Source organism: Varroa destructor, unplaced genomic scaffold, assembly GCF_002443255.2.
Source record: "Varroa destructor unplaced genomic scaffold, Vdes_3.0 BEIS01000003.1, whole genome shotgun sequence".
NCBI classification, from domain to species: domain Eukaryota; kingdom Metazoa; phylum Arthropoda; class Arachnida; order Mesostigmata; family Varroidae; genus Varroa; species Varroa destructor.
The window spans coordinates 17,876,965-17,896,629 of record NW_019211456.1 but is presented as its reverse complement, the minus strand read 5'-3'; the positions used below and the strand labels follow the sequence as shown (position 1 = coordinate 17,896,629).

General features: G+C 41.6%; 1 protein-coding gene across 8 annotated transcripts in view; it reads right to left on the bottom strand.

The window, feature by feature from the left end:
• The window catches only part of sick (sickie), a 355,991-nt gene that overhangs the window by 299,535 nt on the left and 36,791 nt on the right, over positions 1–19,665 (bottom strand). Inside the window, exon 1 of one of the 8 annotated variants that reach the window (XM_086983938.1) lies at positions 3,101–3,222. The exons of the other annotated variants lie outside the window; for them this stretch is intronic. Within the exon in view, the coding sequence (XP_086840064.1) occupies positions 3,101–3,193 (93 nt within the window). The 5' untranslated portion in view covers positions 3,194–3,222. Of the gene's footprint in view, positions 1–3,100; positions 3,223–19,665 lie in introns of those variants that run through there. 8 annotated transcript variants of the gene reach the window in all.

Here is a 19,665-nt window from a genome sequence, read left to right as displayed (position 1 = left end):
TTATCTTCTCTTAATATTCCCAACAGCCTCTGCAAAATGTCGGTTACGACAACTGGCGACATCATATAGAAACGCTCCATATGATATCTTTGACTACTCACAGATTTTGTTTAAGCGAGATAGTCAAATGCAAAACTGTATACCCGCGCTGCTCCGTTCAGTAGCAGCCGCACAGAAAAGTCATCAGCGAGCGTTCTGTCCTGTTCACTGATCAGAAGTTAGGAACTTGTTTGCACGTTAGTAGAGTTATCACCTCCGGACACCAACGTACTGGTAATGGTAAGAAATATTATCGCCATCAACACAACCATTGACGATCACGCAGAAACACGCGTACACCAATACACAAACGCACTAAAAACCAATAAAATACGTCCGTAAATGAAAAAAAAAAAACCCCTAACTGATAATCTAGACCTTCTATCGGCTTTACACGATCTGAATGCTTCGACTGCGGAGCAAGAAGTGTTAAACTAGATCCTATACGCGGTTCTATTTTGACTCCTTTGTTTGAAAATTGTGACGATCATATGTATGCGCATTAGCCATGTCTTGTGTACGGTGGATGAGCTCAGTCAGTTGAAACTATGAGTATACCTTCTAGCATAACTACAACTACTAAATATTATCCACAGGAGAACAGATCTATGCTGATTCCTGTTTCATGTAATGGCTTATCATGGAACCACTGCTACCTCCTAGTCGTATCTAGCAAAATGTCGTCGATACTCAGAGCGGAGATTAGTACGAGCCTAGGTTTAACCCGAGTGCCCAAAATCTGTTAGTTCTAATCACACTTCGTCAACAGTGGGGGCGAATGGATAGGGATAGAACAACCCATTCTGGACAGTCGGTGATGTTCTAGAAACGCACAACTGTCTATCTACGTCGACCCTTTCATGTGGCGGTCCACTTCTGGGTGTCACATGTTCGCACCCATCATTACAACCATACTTCCACCATCTGTATTGGAAGATTAAGCAGGAAAGAAAGTGAAACAAGGGTTTACTGCGGCCCGAAACCGAGCTGAACTGGATCTTTGACCATAAGCGAAAAAGAAGCCTCCCGTTTCATCTTCATAGATTTATTTGTGTAGAGGATTCTTAGTTTATCACATCCACACACCTGAACATATAAAGGCCCGGAAGTGCGGAGAGCCAATAATGAGTCAACGACAGCAATTGCACCTGGTTGACTAAAGCTAAAAGTCTGTAGGTAAGCTTGGCTCACCGAACGATCGCGTCTGGCTTGAAAACTGACGCTGGGAAGCAAAAACCTAAAGTACGTATTAGTACACAGCATTTACGTTGATGATATTACGTTTAAACTGGGTTCTGATGTTGCATGCGACGGTCGCACGCCTAACGTTTTTCGTTTTAGCAAGCAAAGAGCCAGTCTAGACATAACCCTAGCAAGCTAATTGTACGCGCAAAAGGTAGATGCCATATTAATTTAAAAAAAAACAGGTCTGTGTCTACATGCAGGAAACTGCATGCTGCCTTACGATGCGGCAATTTTAAAACCAACAAAAAGAACCCACAGATTTGAGAAAACAGATAGGAAAACATTTTATTTATTCGATCTCTGTATCGGGTACGATACGAACGAAGTCACTTGATAATTTGCTTAGAAAAGCATTTATAGAAAAAGAAAGAAAAAAGATAATAGCAAGAGTGCGATGCTACGTGCATGACAGTTACGAGACAGCGTTCGAAGCATACCAATCACTTGGAGTAACACCGTATGTCGTGTACCATACGGCGGTTCCAATGTTATCAAAAGACAGTTCCTCAGCAGGACCACCCATCCAGTTCGATGGCTTAGAAAAGCGAATCTCGTTTAATACGCCAACTCCTAAAGATTAAACGAGATCTACAGATTATTTTTGATGATACATTTACGTCAATATTGACTTACGGAATATATATATATATATATATATATATATATATATAGAAAAACCACGCTATTCATTATTTACGTTCAGGATCCTGTGTCTGGATTACCACTTTGCTTTGTTCTGAGTGCTTCGCCTCAAATAGTGGCGTATCCGTTGAATACCCACTATCTGAGAATGGCAGTACACACCATGCCCTCAGTGAAATGAACTCGACTGGTTTCTGGATACACAATGGTTATATATCATTAAACGTGATGAAAATATCTTCTCTTTTAGCCATGTCGTAAATAGCAAGGGGTAGAAACTGATTGCACGTAAAGTTTGAGCGTTCTATAAAACAAAAAAGTGAATATTTTAGTTTGGCTAATAAATAATTTACGAATATATTGATTCGGCCTTTCGGTCACAACTACGAATGCGGTGATATTATATTCTCTTTTTTTAACTAAGCTTATTTTTCTTACCACTTCACTAGGGCTTGATGATCAATGAAATATCACTAGTCGTGCATGTCAAGCTCAAGGGGTCAAAGCGATCGGTGAAATTCGCCGATTTACTCTATTAGCAGAGAGAGAGAGGGGGGAGAGAGAGAGAGAGAGAGAGAGAGAGAGCTTGTTAGACTACGAAGCTAAAGTAAAAAGGGATAAAGGTGTCTTCTGCAACAAAGCCTGCGACCTCGACACTCGTATTATGTGACGTGCTTACACCTCAAGTGTGAAAGTCAACGAGCTGCTTTTAAGCGTCTCGCCTCCCCAATGGGGGCCAAAGTCTCGCGGCCTGTCGACCGGTCAGAACCAGCGACCGGGGCTTTTTAGGGACACAACTTTGCTTCTTACGCCCCAGGAAGAGGCGCTTTTGGCAAAGGCACGAGTGGCATGCATTATTCAAGCAGGGACCATCAGGGCCAAATGACGACAAAAGGCCTATACGTTATTTGACGGTGGCCCTATCAGTACCACTAATCACATCAGTGCCGCGTTAGCGTTGAGAGTATAACGTGTGATATGTGAGAGCCACATTCGGGCTTAGTTGAGTTTGCCAGTTCTACTTACCGCTAAGTATAGACTAGTAGACGTCAATCAATAAATAGGATCACTTTTAAAGAAGCGCACAGCTTTTGCATAATGTCTAAACTGTTGTAGAAACCCTCTAGACGTTCTGAAGCTGCAAAACACACGATAGTCTGCTTCAATCACGTACCGAATCGACTGCTCCAGGTATTCTCCGCGCTATCCAACATTCCCGGCAGCAGATAAAAACATTACTTAACATCCATAGTTGTTGTACAGCCATGCCTAATGGTTCTTTAGGAAATAGATTAGTATAGCACTAATCAAGAGCGTGCTTATAGGCACATGAGAAAACGTAAGGCTGATACAAATTCATGATAGGCGCAGATTGACGATTTAAAATTCATGATAGTACCAATTAAAATATTCTGTCATCCGTAAATAGAAGCATTCTTGTATCACATCTAGTTTGTAAAGATAATCAATGGCCTGTTTTCTTGCAACACTCAGTTTACCATATCAGTACTGAATAATAGAGAAGCTAAGGTATTATATCCATCGGACTAATAATATTCAGAATACGGAGCAGCTCTTTGAGACAGTACCCGAGGGAATACAAATGAACCTTCTACTTGTTTTTACTACTAGAGTTCAGCTAAGAGCTTAGTAGCACCTTTTCTATGCTCTGTCTAACGTTAAGCCCTCGGTACGTGTCAGTCGTTTAGCCTCTGGTTTTACTAGAAGCTTTGAAAGCGCCTACCAATGTCTTCTCTTTGCAAATGACTTATTGCTATACAACAGCTAATGGTATATGTACAAATGTTAATCTTACAAGACATGCAGACTGCTTGCCTAACCACAAATCCCGATATATATGTTTTGATGAGAAAAACTCGTATCAGTGGCTAATAAAAAAAAAAAATTTAAATATCATAAATTAAATAACGTACTTCCGATCACAACCTAGTCGCCTATCGATAAGGTTCGATCAAATATTTGTAATACTATCGGCTTCTGCTTTCATCAGGGTATTCTGTTCCACTTTTTCCTAGGTCTCCAATGAGCTCCACATATACAAAATCTAGAGGTAAAAACGCCTTGTGCGATTGTTTTTATGTTTCCTTTTTTCTATACTTTACCCCTATCTCTGATTGTTTTTAGTCCGAATTAGACGGGGCTTGTTGAAAATGGCATTCAACCGCACTTTTCCAAGAAGTGAACTACTCTAGGGCGACGTGTCAGGCGGTACCGGGCAAAAAGATTGGTTTTACCAGTGGCAGAGGACACGGGGTTAACTTGGAGTGTGTATTTGAATATCCGAGCTCTTGATCTTAGACTTACGGGTGGGGAGACTCGATCAGATCTCTTAATTGCCCTTAGGTCTGCGATTTCTTGGTTTAGAAGTTAGCCGGTTTTCCTATTGAAGTGAAAGACTGCCCAAGATTGTACCTGGACGCGAAAGACAGAACGCAGGGAAACGCGTTTTTATAGAGATTTATTTAGACGCCACTTGCACCGTGAAGCTGCGCTAATTCCTAGAACCGATTAATTGGACGGAGCTATTTTCAGCCCCCGTAAAGTTATATGCGTAAAACTTAATTCGACTATAAATACTATTTTATAGTTAATGCACTAGGCTAAGCATGAAATTTAGGATTAATTATGTCGTTCAATTTATTCGAGGTCAGCTAAATAGGGTCACTAATTTGAATGAACCTCGAGTTTACCCATTTGTATACCTCTCATAGACCAATATCATTCAGAGCAACCCAGAACAAATAGGTCTTTCAATGTGATTAACCATTTACCAATACGTCTACCTGCCAGGTTTTCACAAAAAAAAATGTTCGAGGAAAAATACATAAAACATTGAATAGTCCAAGCATCAAGCCGTACGGTTATTCGACCAAATTCGTCGTCTTAGCGTAAGGTGCGCTATGCAGTATAGGCGGTAACTTTTGTCTGAAACGATTCTATTTTCACGCTACAAGGATCAAGCGAATTTGTTGCTCACTTAACTGAAACCTTCAATGCGGCTCCAATTTCACCCAACAGCTGGTCCTTTCTTTCACCGAAAAGTTATCCCCTGTCATTTCATAGCAGAATCATACTAAGCAGGGCCTGTACTGTCCTTCCTTTATTCAGTCAACTATCAGGAGTTAACGTACTCAAAGTTATGACGCGGGCAAGAAGCTATCGATAGGGCACAACCTAAAACTTAATCTTTTGCCCGACCAGAATTCCAAAACGTCTAAGAGGCAAATCTCCACAGAGAACGCATAGAAGAGACACGAGTATAATCTCCATTGAAATCACCGTCACCGCCCCGAAACCCATTTCCCTTTATGCCTTCTCTTACATAACCTGTAATGAATAACTCCGATCCACGAGGTAGTTGCGCTGCCCAATTGTCGTAGCCTGTCTATGTATTACACACAACGATCAATATTTTTTAATCGTCGCTGTATTCTAGTAGGATCAAATGATCAATAAAATAAAAAAGGCCCGTAAAACAAATTCAACATCACCGCTGTATGCGTCCAAAAGGGTATGCTGAATCGATATTACATTGTAGTTCGTTGTATGCTATGCTATGCTGGATGAAACCTGAATTCAATGTGAGGCTGGAGCCCCTACGAACCTGTGCCTACTGGAGACGGTAACTTCACGAAAATGGCGACAGAAGGATCGCGGACAGTATACGAAATAAATTGAAATTCGTCTACGAGAACATTGAAAGAGCGCCCTGATGTGATCCACATCACGTTTGTTGGGCTGTCTGTAAGCTGAAGCGTTCATCTTCCTTTGAACATGCTGTAGTGCATGACACGATTCACCATGACACTCGCAGGAAGTGAAGACACACCGGAACACCTCAGCCTGTCTTCGCTTACTTAAGAATGTATCTGCGATAAGTATTTACATGTTGATTTTTGGCGCAGTTTACCCATCTACTTGCCAACAACCGTAAGCAAGGATTTTCCCGGTCTCACTATCGAAACACTCGGCAGGGTGATACGATTTGGGGCTCGGGTAGTATACTTCGAATTTGCCCGCCCTGTGTTCATAGGTTTCGTGAGCATTCGGAGCATCGCGTTTCCGCGTAGAATTTCAAGAGCTGGCCCGCAAGTTGGTAAGCTGAGAGGCATCAGTTCCTCTGCAGGTTACTGCTTGGGCGACAGGTGGTTGGCTAGGAAAGAAACGGTAGCTAAAGGGAGCTGGTTTATGGGTTGTATATTGAGATAAATCGGCCCCGGGGGCTGCCTGGTTGGGCCAGGTAGGTAATATCAAGGGATCTCTCCCATAGGGGCTGTAGAAGATTTACAGTAGGTGTTGTCACTGAGTTTCAGTGTTTAGCAGTACATCTTCACTCAAATGTTGTGAAGAAGATAAAATACAAAATTAGCGCTTGATTACTCGCAATCTCATAATAATGTAAATCTAGCCTGTGTGACTTTCGTGAAAGATTACGAGTTAGAGTCTTCGTTAGCGCACTTTATTACGTGCACACTAGTTAATTCGGGTAAAAACTCTACGTAGTTAAAATACCACAGCGTCACAATAAAATCACAGCATATCAGGTAAAAGAAGTTAACCGCAGGATTATTACTCTGCCCTTGTGGCACTAATTGAATACTGAACAAACACAAGGCACCTGGATTAAACTAAATAATTTGTTAATTCTGTTATTCCTCTTTGCATCTATCGATTATTTGGCCTCTCGAACACCTCTAGAGTTGTTTCGTCAATTTGATTTCTATGTATCACTAAGGAAATGCCGTTTATCACAGGGAAACATGTGTATATGTGACGTTTTTGTTACATCAACAACAGGTATACGAAAAAGTCAATAAATGAATTGATTCAATTTCTATGCCCGTTGCTTTCTTCCCAGGTCCTTTCAGTTTCTAGCTTCTCTGAGCGATGCAATCGACCGCTAACGAACTAGTCACGGATCGCTCGTTTATGGGACGGATGGGTTCGAAAGCTTGAGGCTACCTAGCTTAGAATTTGCCGCTAACTACCCATAAGGCTAAGGCACTTTCTGTATTAGGGACAATGGCAGACCTTCGCTGTAACGAAACGCAAGTAAGCTTCTTCTAACTTATAATACGGTGTATATAGCGAAACTCGGAAACGGACGGCACGAGTTACCGAAAGACGCGCACACGAAAAAAATTTGTTTGACATGCGTGTCGTTCCTGCAAAATCGATTGCGACTGTATTGCGAAGCCAATCTGACCATTGTTACCCGTTTGTATTTTTTTCTAAGCTACGATGAATGAGCCTTAGGTACCATTTTTTTGGTAAACGACGGAACTAATTATTTTAAATCTTGTTTTATACTTAGCGAAGTAATCGGTCTACATTGTATTTATAATAGGTATAATCATGTTTATAATTGTATTATAAATACGCTATGTGCTGCTCTTTGTTAATACTATCTGTTAGCCGGCAAAAATCGAGCAGAGCAGCGAATCATTATTAAGCTGCGCCGGTTTCACTCGGCCTATTCTGCTATATAGCTAGTTCATTGAAGCAGGTACTGAAGCATCGGCAGTGCTTTTGAGTGGGCACTGGTAGCAAATAAGCTAGGTTTGACGAACTTCCTTTTAGTTCGAATCCAGCTTTCGCAGGCTCTCTTTATATAGCTAGATCTATTATTTAGGAATACGCGTAAACAATGAGCACCAAAGGTTTTCGCGTTACTGCTCGCTAGCCACACATATGCCTGCAAAATTCAATCGTGCCGGATTAATGGAGTGGGTATAATTTTGCATAAATGAACCAGGTGAGCAGATTATCGGAGGGGTTCAAGTGATTGCCCATGGGGATGTTCATGTGATCAGCTTGTGGTATCACGCCCGTACTGGGGTTGTCAAGAGCTGGGTGGCGACACCGCGAGTTGAGGTTATCGCATGGATCTTGCAGGTAACACTCGATCAGCCAAGCAGAATTTCTATCGTTTGCCCTGGCTTGATTAGTTCATCATGTTGGCTAACACTGCGGATAGCGTCGTGCGTTACTTCAACAACAAATTAAACTCTAGAAAAGCCGCTTTATCGTTACTGTTACTACCTTCATATATTTCTCTATATTGATATAGAGATATGAAAATAGTAGTAGTGAATAGCTCTTTATAGACGTCGAGTTTAAAAACTTTCTTTATCTACGGCTCAAGCTATAATTGAGATTTTAAGATTATGGTCCTATTTCCGTAGATTTAGACATTTCTTTTTACTTTGTTAGCGTTAGATTGCCTACACATATGTACTATCGATATCTTATCATCTCCAGTGGTTCAGTCAGTCCGATGACAAGCAATTTATAGCGCGGTATACGAGATAACGGGAAACGATCATTTCACTCGTGAGGCGTCAAGAAATGTATATTTATTGCCAAAACTGTCGTCGTGTAATTAGCTGAGTTCACGCCCAAATCGTTTTCACATGTAAAAATAAGGCTTCTGTTGCTATTGCCGTATTTGTCCTGATGATGCGCACGCAGAAACTTCGCAGCAATATATGTGTCTATCTGTTTATCACCGAAAGCTGATTAGACCCAGCTCATCGCGGTATATAATAGGAGCACATATACGATCTAGGGGAACGGCTACTACGTAAAAACGAACAGTAAAAAGCAGGTAAACTGGGACAAAATATAGTGCAGTCTGAATACATAGCTAACACCAGCCGTACTATGCGGTGGGGCATGTGAACTGTTTGGGTGTGAGCTTTGTTTTAGTCAGAAATGTAAGCTGCCAGAAAGAATGACGCCTGGTGGATATTTAACAGCTATAATATAGGACAAATTTTCCAATCGTGCCTCAAGGCCTGCTGTTCAGATAACATTTTCAAGTAACTCAATCCGTAAATTGCACAATAGATATTAAAAGGAAAAAAAACAACGAAGTAACTGGCCAAATTCCGATAATAGGCGACTTAATTGAGATCGAATAGTCCGACCTGCAGATGCTTACCGATGCCATTGGACTGGTGGGTAATCTTTTGATTATAGGAATGAATTATGCAGCGGTTCTACGCAACATACGCACACGGGGTCATTTGGTTTTTCTTGTGCGTGGCCTGCTATCGACAGTCCTTTCAGGCAAACCACTTCTACAGGTTCTTCTCACCACTGTGATGTAAATTTAACGCATTTCAATAAATACAAAAGCTCTAACTAAAATCTAGTCTTTTAGCTGCAGTTGACAAATGGCAGAGATCGTTGCAGTTGGTTCTGATGTCTTTCAGTCACAGCTTCGTTTAGTTTATATTTGCTCTTTTTATTTGTTCGGATATGTCCCGTAATAACATAGCTAATTTGATGGTAAAAACGTAAGCAGCTCTCTGTCTTAGTTACCTAACTAAGTGAAAAAGTTTAAAATACATTAATATTAGTAGTAATAGCAATAGATATACCTATTCGTTAGTATTAAACGTGCATAATTAACTTGAAGCTAGCTGTAAACTGTTGTCGGAGAACAACGGCTCAAGTAAGATGTTTTCTTTTCTGTTTACATTGTACACCATTTTAGGTGACAACTATTCCACAAACGTACTCTCAGTCAGTTTGTAAGTTATTTAGTTTACATACATTTTGCATACTCGGTACTTCGGTTGATCTGTATTTGCCAGCTAACCTCGGTAGTGAATTATCATGTTCAGCCAAAGCGGACGTAGGGTGATTTCAAACAACGGTATTATTATGACAAAAAGCAAAGAAAACGGTCCGAGTATGAGAAGCACTTGGCTTACTGCAGTAATTGCTCAAAATTGTCATGATAACGTAACGGTGACTTGACCTTAGTAAGGTTTGCGTAACTTCTAGAAGTAATGGCGTAGCTTCTAGTGGAATTCTACGATTCCTGTAACGGCCATAGCCGGGAGAAACCCGCAAGAGTAAGCAATACAAACACAATTATTACTATTCAACTTAAACGATTGTTGCCACTCTTCGAGGATCGAAGTTTTCGTGACGAGTCTTGTGATGTCGTTCGAATCGTTGACGCAATATTTTTTTTTTTGCTCGTGAATTTTGCCCGACAGCCTAACGGTACTAGAAAATAGTTGCTGGCTAGAAGAGTGACAATGAAGTAGACTTTCAGGGTGATCCAAGCAAATTATAACGAATAGAGCTCACTTGGGCCGATTCTCGAATAAAGTTAGCGGCTTTGAACAACATCGATACCTATTTGACGGTAAAACAGATCGACCTCTTTTGATCGATTCAGCATTGACTTGAGTGAGTAAGTGTTTGTTTCAGGTTCGTATCGCCTGATCTCTATTTGGTACGTAGCATAGGATCCAATATCGGCTTTAACTACCATTTTACTACAGTGACTAGCGGCACGGGGAATCCGATGTTAGACGAGTTGTTGCTGCACCGATTTTCATTTGCATTTGTTCTAAACGGGGCCACAAAAGGCATTCGCTCAGGAACACGCTACGGCAATGTGGCGCGGTTGTACCACGGAAACAAGATAACCACTGAAAAATAAATGAAAAATTGCTGAAAACATTTTGTCCACTAAAATTTATGTGTAGATCTTATTACGTACGGCTTTTGATCTTTATGGGGGTTTCTTTCGATATGTTTATTCTAAATTATATATCCCATGTTGTATACTTGTTTGATTGCTACAATGTGAGCTATCCGTCGACCTTCAATGATTTCTACGTTGTCAACAATACGTCTGCGTCCATCTATCGTTAGCGGCCAAGATGTCGATACGTCATCTCTGAGATTAAACTTCGTATAGCGTTTTCTGAAATTTGGGCTAGGGTCATGCACGCCTTTGTCATAAAGCGGACAATACCACACATGGACCTCACACGTATCTTCCAAATCAGGCCACCATCCTTCGACTTTTATCACTCACTTAATTTATATTCATTGATTTTTCCTTAAAAGCAAAGTATACCTGCATGCACATATTTGTCTATGGTCGTGGTTACTATGATGCGACCACGTTATTTACCAGACTGACGATACCCTTAGAGAAGACGAGTTGCCTGATCGGTTGCAATTTAAATAGGCTTAACCAGTCGCGTGCTAGCCATTGATAATGTCTCTTGGTCGACACTTATTACTACAAACAGTCACCTTTACGGCCTTTAAGGGATTTAAATCGACACATAAGTGTTTCGCCGCTGGACGGAAGGATAATGTAAAGCCGTTTTTGACAAAATTGGGCTATCTGACCAATTGGGCTTGTTTCTAATGCGGCCATTGTGTGCTCGGCACTAGCGTCGTAGATCGTTGATAACAGCGGTCGATAGTGCTTCGAGAGAAGCAATTGCATTGGAATTTGCTAGCAACCTGACCACTGATAAAACCCGTTTTGCTACTCGTAGAATATTTCATAGTTGCTCGAATGTATCGGCCGTCTAAGGCAGCGGGGTATAATGATGTAGTCGTTAGCTTTTATGAAAGCTATAACCGTAGAGAAAGTATCGAATAATACGCTGTTAAGTTTTAGCGTACGACCGAATAATTGTTTTTACATGGTAAAAACACAATGAGCTAAAATTAGGACTTAATTTTTCTTTCATAGTACTGAGTCTTTATTAGGGATCGAACTAGATACCTCATATCGGTTGAGTTTAGCGTCGTATCTACCGGCGAGCGTGGGACTCACAGTAGGGTAGCACGTTACAGTACACAAAAATATATACAATATCACGAGCAGTTAATATAAGAGATACATTTGGTCCTTTTGAGATGCGCAAATCGTCTAGTTAGGCTCACTAACGATAACATTGATCGACCGCACCAACGCTGAGCTATTTCATAAAGTAGCGCTTTCAAATTGATACTGAAACACCGACAAGGCCTCAGCCACTGTATCTATGTGGGTATTTTTCAGTGTCACATTTTTAAACTCATATATAAATATGATAGTATGGCTGCTTCCACGAGCCAATAAACAGTACGTATCGAATATATGTTCTTATGACTAGATCTAATATGCAGAGTACATACAATCGCATTTGCTTGTGGCTTTCTCGAGTGGGCAATTTCAGTGAATTCCGCCTAGATCACAAACTCTAAATAAGTAACAAAATATGCGTATGAGCACTATTCCAATGAAATCGCTTGATGACGCCCCACACACCGTTGACTGCCTGTTGAGGCCTGTCGAGATTTAGGCTCGTGAGAATGCTTCCATCAAACGCGTTCGCCGGTTTCTCTTTTCGGGAACCTTTTCCTCTTCCCTTTACCTTCTTTGAGTTTAAAAACATTCGAACTGGGGGCGATATTGAAGTTGTAGAACAACACAGCGCGGTGCAATAGTAAATAAACAAAAAGCAACAAAGACAGCAAGAACAATATAAATAACGACAATGACGACAACAAAACTCCAGGAAATGTTGGCATCGTGATGCGAGTAAATGAAAATCTACGGTGTGAAACGTACCCTGTGGGGTGGAAAAGCTGTGGCTCTCTGACAGGCAATCTATTATAAATACAATTAAGAACTTAGGGCAAACTTCTGGTCAGTTGTTTTTGAAACCCTACAGAGAATCGTTGAAATACCATCATCAAGGACGGTATTTCAGCAATAGTTATGAAACGGATATTCGATGATATGGATTGAAAAAAGTCGAAAGATGCTTGGAAGTCAACAACGCTGTTGCGCCATATTGAATTCGCGGCTTGATTATGCCTTACTATGCTTACGCTTAGACCCAGTGTGATTTAGTTTCGCCATGTTTCGTTATTGTGTGTGACCTGACTGAGAGCAGATGTACGATATACGTATTTATTGTACACAACAAATGATCTCATGCTTGTCTTAATACACGAAAGCAATCAATATCGCTTCATCCTTCGGTTGTACGACTCACCTTACCGACAGGAGCTAGTTTCACATCTAAACAGAATTACCCGGAAAACGTAATTTATTACATATATTTGTAAACGCTACCTTCGTGAACTAGCCAGTATCATTATATTTTTGCAGAGACGTTTATGTTTGACCTCTTGTTCAGATGCTATCAAGAACAACGGCGGCGTAAAAATCGGCTTGAATAGGCTCCGTTTGCCCGGTATGGCCTTGTAGCGCAGAACAGGCATCTGAAATAACACCTCTTAAAATTAATTCTTTATTTAGTTTTATTTACTGACAGTCCCCGTATGTTGCCTAGCTTGCATTTGAGCTAACTGAGTTAGATTAATTAGCGTCTACATAGTATTTGATTTGTCCTATGTGTACTGGCCCTTTCTTTCCTCGGCCGGACAAAGGACAACTTAGTACATTACATACTGAAAATCCAGCCAATTTGCGGCCTCGAATAGCCGGCCAGAATAGTCTCTCGTTTGAGAGACCAATCAACTATTGTAACAGCCAAAAATTGCATCGATCAGTCAATCGGACAAGGCAGGAGCGAGCAAACGTCTGCGAATACTATGTCGTGTACTAGTACAACAAACAGCCGTCGATCACCGGCCGCTGTTACGTCCATTGGCGCCGTTACAGCCCGCGTGAAACGAGAACCGATCTACAAGTTGTCGCATTGAATAGCCGAAATAGGGACACTTTTAATAACCATGACAAGGGTGACGTGTCGTGGTTTTGATAGAAGTGCTGTTACTGGGCATGATGATGGTTACAGTAAGACTTTTGGTCTTGTAACTTGGTCCGGCCAGGCGCTCGGAGTTTTAAGTTGAACGGCGGCGACGTGACAAACACACGTGTACAAGCTGCTATTGGGGTTCCCGCGTATATTGGCACTTGCATCGCTCGCAGCACCCAACAAGCGTTTGCCCACGCAAACGTAGAAGTAAAGAACAAAACGTGAATAGAGACCGGCATCACCAGCAACTGGCCAGTTTAGTCATCCGACGTTCACTCGTGATGTGTTAGCAGCCGATGAGATACTGCTACTGCCAGATAACCTTCGCCGCGGCTGTTACTGTACAAGTAGGAAAATCGACGTAGACATCCATCTGCTATTGAAACGAAGAGGGCAGGACAACAATAGAGGACCGTGATTTTTGATGGTTTTGCGTGTCTACGCATTATACGTACGTAACAGTCGGCGGTGCAGAAAACAGAGAAACTGTATGTTGACGACAATAATATGATTTGCTAACACTTGTATATCTGTCGTCTTCGCGCCTGATAAAAAGCGGATATCTCGGAATGTTTCCGGTGACCATATTTACGTCTAGGCGACGACATGTTGTTGGTGGAAGTGGCTATGATCGATGCACCTGTACCAGGGTGGTTAAAACTTTGGAGAGCGGACTGGCAGTTCAGATTTTTGCTCGGTCTAAATTTGTTCGCGTCCGTTGTCGTTATGGTTCCCGTTTACTTGTTTATTTTGGACCTAAATATAAAGGGCTACCAGAAGGCGGGCCAATCCTTAAATTAGTCATACTGCACTATCTTGTAACCTCTGTTCGAAGCGTAATCAAACTCTTATTCGGCGAAAGGAACGCTTATTCAAGCCAAAAGCGTTAGGTATTTCGTAGAAGTGCCAAGAAAAAGATCTACTTCTTTTAGGATGCTAGATGCGTCTTGGACAAATTTGGCTAACCCTTCTTCTAAATGACAACTGCAAGCGATTCATATGATAACTAAAGCAGCATTGGTCATTTTATGCAGTTGTTATAAATGTCTATGACCTTTTACCTGTATAGGGTAAATTTCCACTATGGATTTCTAACTATCTGTTGAAAATATGTCGCGTCAAAGCCCTTGCTCGTGAAGCCATGCAGTATATAATAATTGAGAACGTTATAGCTCGGCGGGGGTACATCACTCAGGGCGGATGAAAATACAGTGAATGATTAACTTTCAACTTCACTTAAATTGCTGACGACGCTGAAAAGAGCAGTAATTAAGGACTCCATAGACGCGATTTCCTGTGTACATTTCTACGTAATATTGCTTCAAAGTAAAATTCGTTGCGTCAGTTTGCATTGGCAAGAAACCAGCAGGGTAGCAGAGTTGTTCTGTATAAACGGCACATAAATCTACATATTCCTAACACCGTCGACTGATTACCATTAAAAGTAGGCTATCAACGACGGGATTCCTGCAACTTGATGAAATACAGGAAAATTCCTGTTCCGCGCACACACAGATGCGCACACTTAGACTAACTCGGTTTAGTAAATGGCGCAAGGTCGCATATCTTATTCCCTTCTAGCATTATTTTCTCTCCCTTGCGGAGAAAATTCGGTCACGTATTTATACGTTGACAAATCTGACTCTTTCATATTTTGTGGTGCATAAATTTTACGATCGTGTTCGCAGTATGAATAGCTCGTTTCGATAAACAGTGTTCCTGGCGGCGGCGGCAGCAGCAGCAACAGTAGTAGCATGATGGTCGTCATCTTCCCGTGCCCATCAGCGCCCTATTCCCTAAAAAGATCTATATATATATATAAAGAGAAATATTTACCAGATGAAATTTCTAGTGTACATGCCTTAGTTCTTTTGCTCGAAATCTTCCCTACAAAATGGTCTATCTGGTTGACGTGAAGAATCTTTTAGCTTGCTCTTTGTGGATGGTAAATGCGAATCAGTCGACGTTGCTGCCATTAACGGGTCAGGAAGAATCGATCAATGGTAAATGTTTCTACTTGTAGTAGAGCATGAAAAAGAGCCGCTGATATAAGACGCTCTCTTTCGATTTCGCCTGAGGCTGCCATCAGTTTTCGACTAAAAAGAGCTAATTTCGTCGCGTTAACATGTACGACACGCGGTCCGTGTCGTCCTTGGAGTTCGGCCTGGCACTTATGATTTGTCATTGTCGTTCATAATAACTGAATCCATCGCCTCTTTGTTGTCTCTACATTAGATTAGAACTTATTGTGACTTGAAACGCTTCGAAGTTCTACTAACTTACGAATGCCAGCCGCACTACGATGAAAATCATTCGAAAGTACTAATAATAATCCGGATATTATCATCAGTCGAATTAAGTACATCGAGTAAGTTAGAGTTTCGCAATGACACTCCGGTAAAATAGCGCTATCGTTTTTGGCAACTTTGGCTAAACTTGAGTAGTGGGCTCGGTCAATTAAAATTGACAATTTGTAGGATAAATTATATAAGAAACTGCTTGACGAAGCGACTTTCTAAATTGTCAAGTATTGGCTGTCAGCTTTATACACGTGGTATATAATAAAATATACCAACAACAATTTTATTATTGTCAACATTATTATAACAATAACGCTTAGGCCGAGCAATGCCGAGTATAGTAGACCTTAGACAGTTGTTGTCCACTTCTGTAATACAGGTTCTTGGCACCACAGGACAACGAGTGGCCTATGAAAAGTATTAAAAGTTTCTATTTAGCTGATTGAGAACGCTAATACAAATAATCTGATACGTAATTACTTTTTATTGGTCATACGTAAACGTTGTACGTAACCATTAATTTAATGATGGACACCTGTTCGCTCAAAATCATATCACAGGGACGTGAATCCTTCGTGGCATCGTCTAGGATCCCGGAACGGGGAAACGCGTCAATTACTGTTAAGCTTCTACAACATTTTTGGGGTCCTTTGTTGAATCAATCAAAATCTGCTTTCTTAGAACGACATACCTGACGTTCTCTGTGCCCTCGTTCGTAGACGTCTCTCATTTTGTTTCGATCACCAGCACTTCTCAGACACTTAATGCACTCTTATATATTGTGCGCAATGTAAATATTAGGGTACTGAGCTACAATACGCATAGCAGAAATAGTCTGGGCCTTCAAGACAAAAGCACAAGTGTGAACCTAAAGATGGGTATGTCTGCTTAAAGGGTTTGATCCGAACGAAACGATGTTGACAACGATAACAAAAATAGTAGACTACTTCCAGTTTTTTTTCTTCTAATAGAAAAGAATAAGGAGCCTGTGAAGAGCACGAACCGGCCGAAGCAGGAATGTGTACTGCGCGTCGAAGCTGCTAAGAAGACAACGACTAAGCGATATACTTGTACAGGTATAGTGCGAGCTGGTACGAGTTAATCCTCAGAGTCCACAGAATGCGCGACGAGGTACCCGACCGTTCCGAAAACTTGCCACGCCGGGGCTAGAGGATAGAACTTAAACAGGCCTAAGCGAAGGAATCGGCTGCCAGACTGCCTCGAGCTAACAGCAAGACCCAGCCAGACCGAATAAGGCGCAGCAGCGTCAGACAAAGATGAGTCAGCAGTTTACGCCGCGGAGTTGGCTGACTGGCTGCACAGGTGAAGCGAGAAATTGAGCTTCCTCTCAGGACCGACCGACATGGAGAGTGCGAGCGCGGCCATCTTTGCGCAATCTATGACCGGAGCGCCCGCCCAGCATCGAGCGAGTAAAGCGCGCCGCACATAATGCAAGTAGAGAAGGGTGCACCATCCTTGAGCGGAGGCTGGCTTCCGGTACTGGCTGTGTAGATATTACCGTTAGACGGATGCTATTGTAGAATGCGTCGAGTAACGGTAGCTAGCGACTAGTAAGATAACGAAGACCGATGAGGATTGAGTCGAAGAATGAAGCGGTCGGGCTCTCGGGAGTCGAACGATAGAGAAATTGCCGATGGAAACGAAACTCGCCTGTGCAACACGTGACGAACGCTTCGTAGCACGCAGAAATACAGGAAGTGAACAGGAAGCTATGAAGGGGGTAGAAATTACGCATACAATACCAAGCGAAAAAGGGGATAAGCCATCAGTAATCGACGACTGAGGACAAAAATAATAGCAGATAGAGCCTCGTTCACCTCCGACCCTTCGGGTCCTTCTTGGGGGGTAATGATATGGGCTTGTTAATCATTTTGAATTGGAAAATATTATATATTTATGATTGGAAGGAAAATACGCTGCCCATTTATCCGACTGCGCTCATTAGGTATGTTCTTTGTTTCTTTTTTTTTTTTTTTGTTTCGAATAAATTTACTATAGTGAACAAATGTCGTGACACAATATCAGATTCAGGACGAAGTACTTACAGTGTACGCAGGTATTCTTTGCACTGAGCTCGTTCTGAGTAATTCTTATAACAGCCCTAAGCAATATATAAAATCAAAACCACTTACGTTGCTAGTTTGCAAGGATAATGGCCATGTTACCTATCCAATGATGTGATCGCGTCATTTATTTCGAAAATGTAAGTAGAATTATTTTTCTGTTGGTTACAGTAATCACTTTAACAGTAATAATAGAGACGATTATATAATGTGTAAAAACATTAACTCAATTTTTTTTAACTGCGGTGTAGTCCTCTTAGTTACTTGTTCAGGGTACCCCAGTTCGATTCGACTGTCTGTAGTTCAGGACATACAGCCCTATTTGGTACTTCAGACCGTCTGAAAGTTCAGGACTTGCTGACGCTACTAACTCTTTAGGCACACACTTTATAAATACATTACAATCTGCAATAGCTGATATTACATAAAGGCATGCACGTCATATGTGTTGCATCTCTTTGCTTCCCAAGCCTTCTGTCTTGTATCAGGTGTTTACGTATTCAACAGCTGTACTAGTGGTCGTTGTAGTGGTAGGAAAGGTGTTGGCAATGGCAATTTTGTCATATGCAGATCTGGGTAAGTTGGAACATAACATGTGAGTGGCTGACCAAAGCAATATCGCAAAAACGACACGTGACTCAGATCCAGCTCCTATGACGAACTGCCTTACATGTCAGATACGTCTCTTTTTTCTTGTTTCGACACCTCTGACCAAAAAGTGTGACTAGACGAAAAACACTGGCGGCTAATCGGTTTGACCTGACACAACCATTCTCTTTCTATTGCTCGCAAATGGATTTTGGCAAATTTGGACCTGTTGCAGGGTGCCTTTACGTTTCGCTCTAGCGCCTTCACCATAATGAGGCAGTTCCCCTATCCAACATCGCTGCACCGAACAGCTCACATATACTCTTGGCTGAGACATCGGCATTCGTCTTACAGCGACGTCACAGTCGAGGAACGCGCTGGCTCAGCACTTCGTAGCACGGAGTCCTCTGTGCCAATACTCATAGTAATAACATAAGGATAAAAGGCATACAGACAAACGTATGTACAGATGGATACCCGTAGACTGTACATACTCGTACATTATTACATTATTAGTAGACTGCACATAGACCTATTCCCTAGAGTCGCAGGTGTTCGATGGCAACTCCCACACTTAAGTTGCTCAAAGTTACGCGCTGCAGGGTGCCAACTTCAACTGGCTAACGATAAACGGCTCGTGGTCCTGCCATGCAGGTAATGCTTTACTGAAAACTTGAAGTGAACGTCAACATGAACAGCTATGACGTGTTTGCTGTTTATTCCTAGTCAGCCTTACTGTACATGAAAATCATATGTTTTGTTCTTCTATTGCGTTCGTATTCTGCCTTATAGAACGAACCGAGCTCCAACAGGTAGGCATAAGCCAGCTTCTGGCTGATAGGTTCAGGGACGCAGCGGTAAAAGATGTTTAAATCTTCAACTCTCGCTATTGTGCACTGTGTCCATCATCGAAGACTTTGAAGACATCAAAAGCCTAATCTTCAGCCACCATGACACCTATAACAGTGTACAACGACTCAGTCTCCTTATAAGGACTATATACGTACTTCTTTTTGGCCAAATGGCCAGTAACACATATCCCACTTGCAAATGACCGCTTTCAAATTGGAGGAATTCGTAATCGTTACTGTCCTATAGCGGAGCTTTCAGCCTAACCCACAGGAAAAAGAGGAAAAACAGTTCTTCATAACTGACTGTTTTGTTGAGACAAATGGTTTTTAAATTTGGTATTTCTCGTTTTAG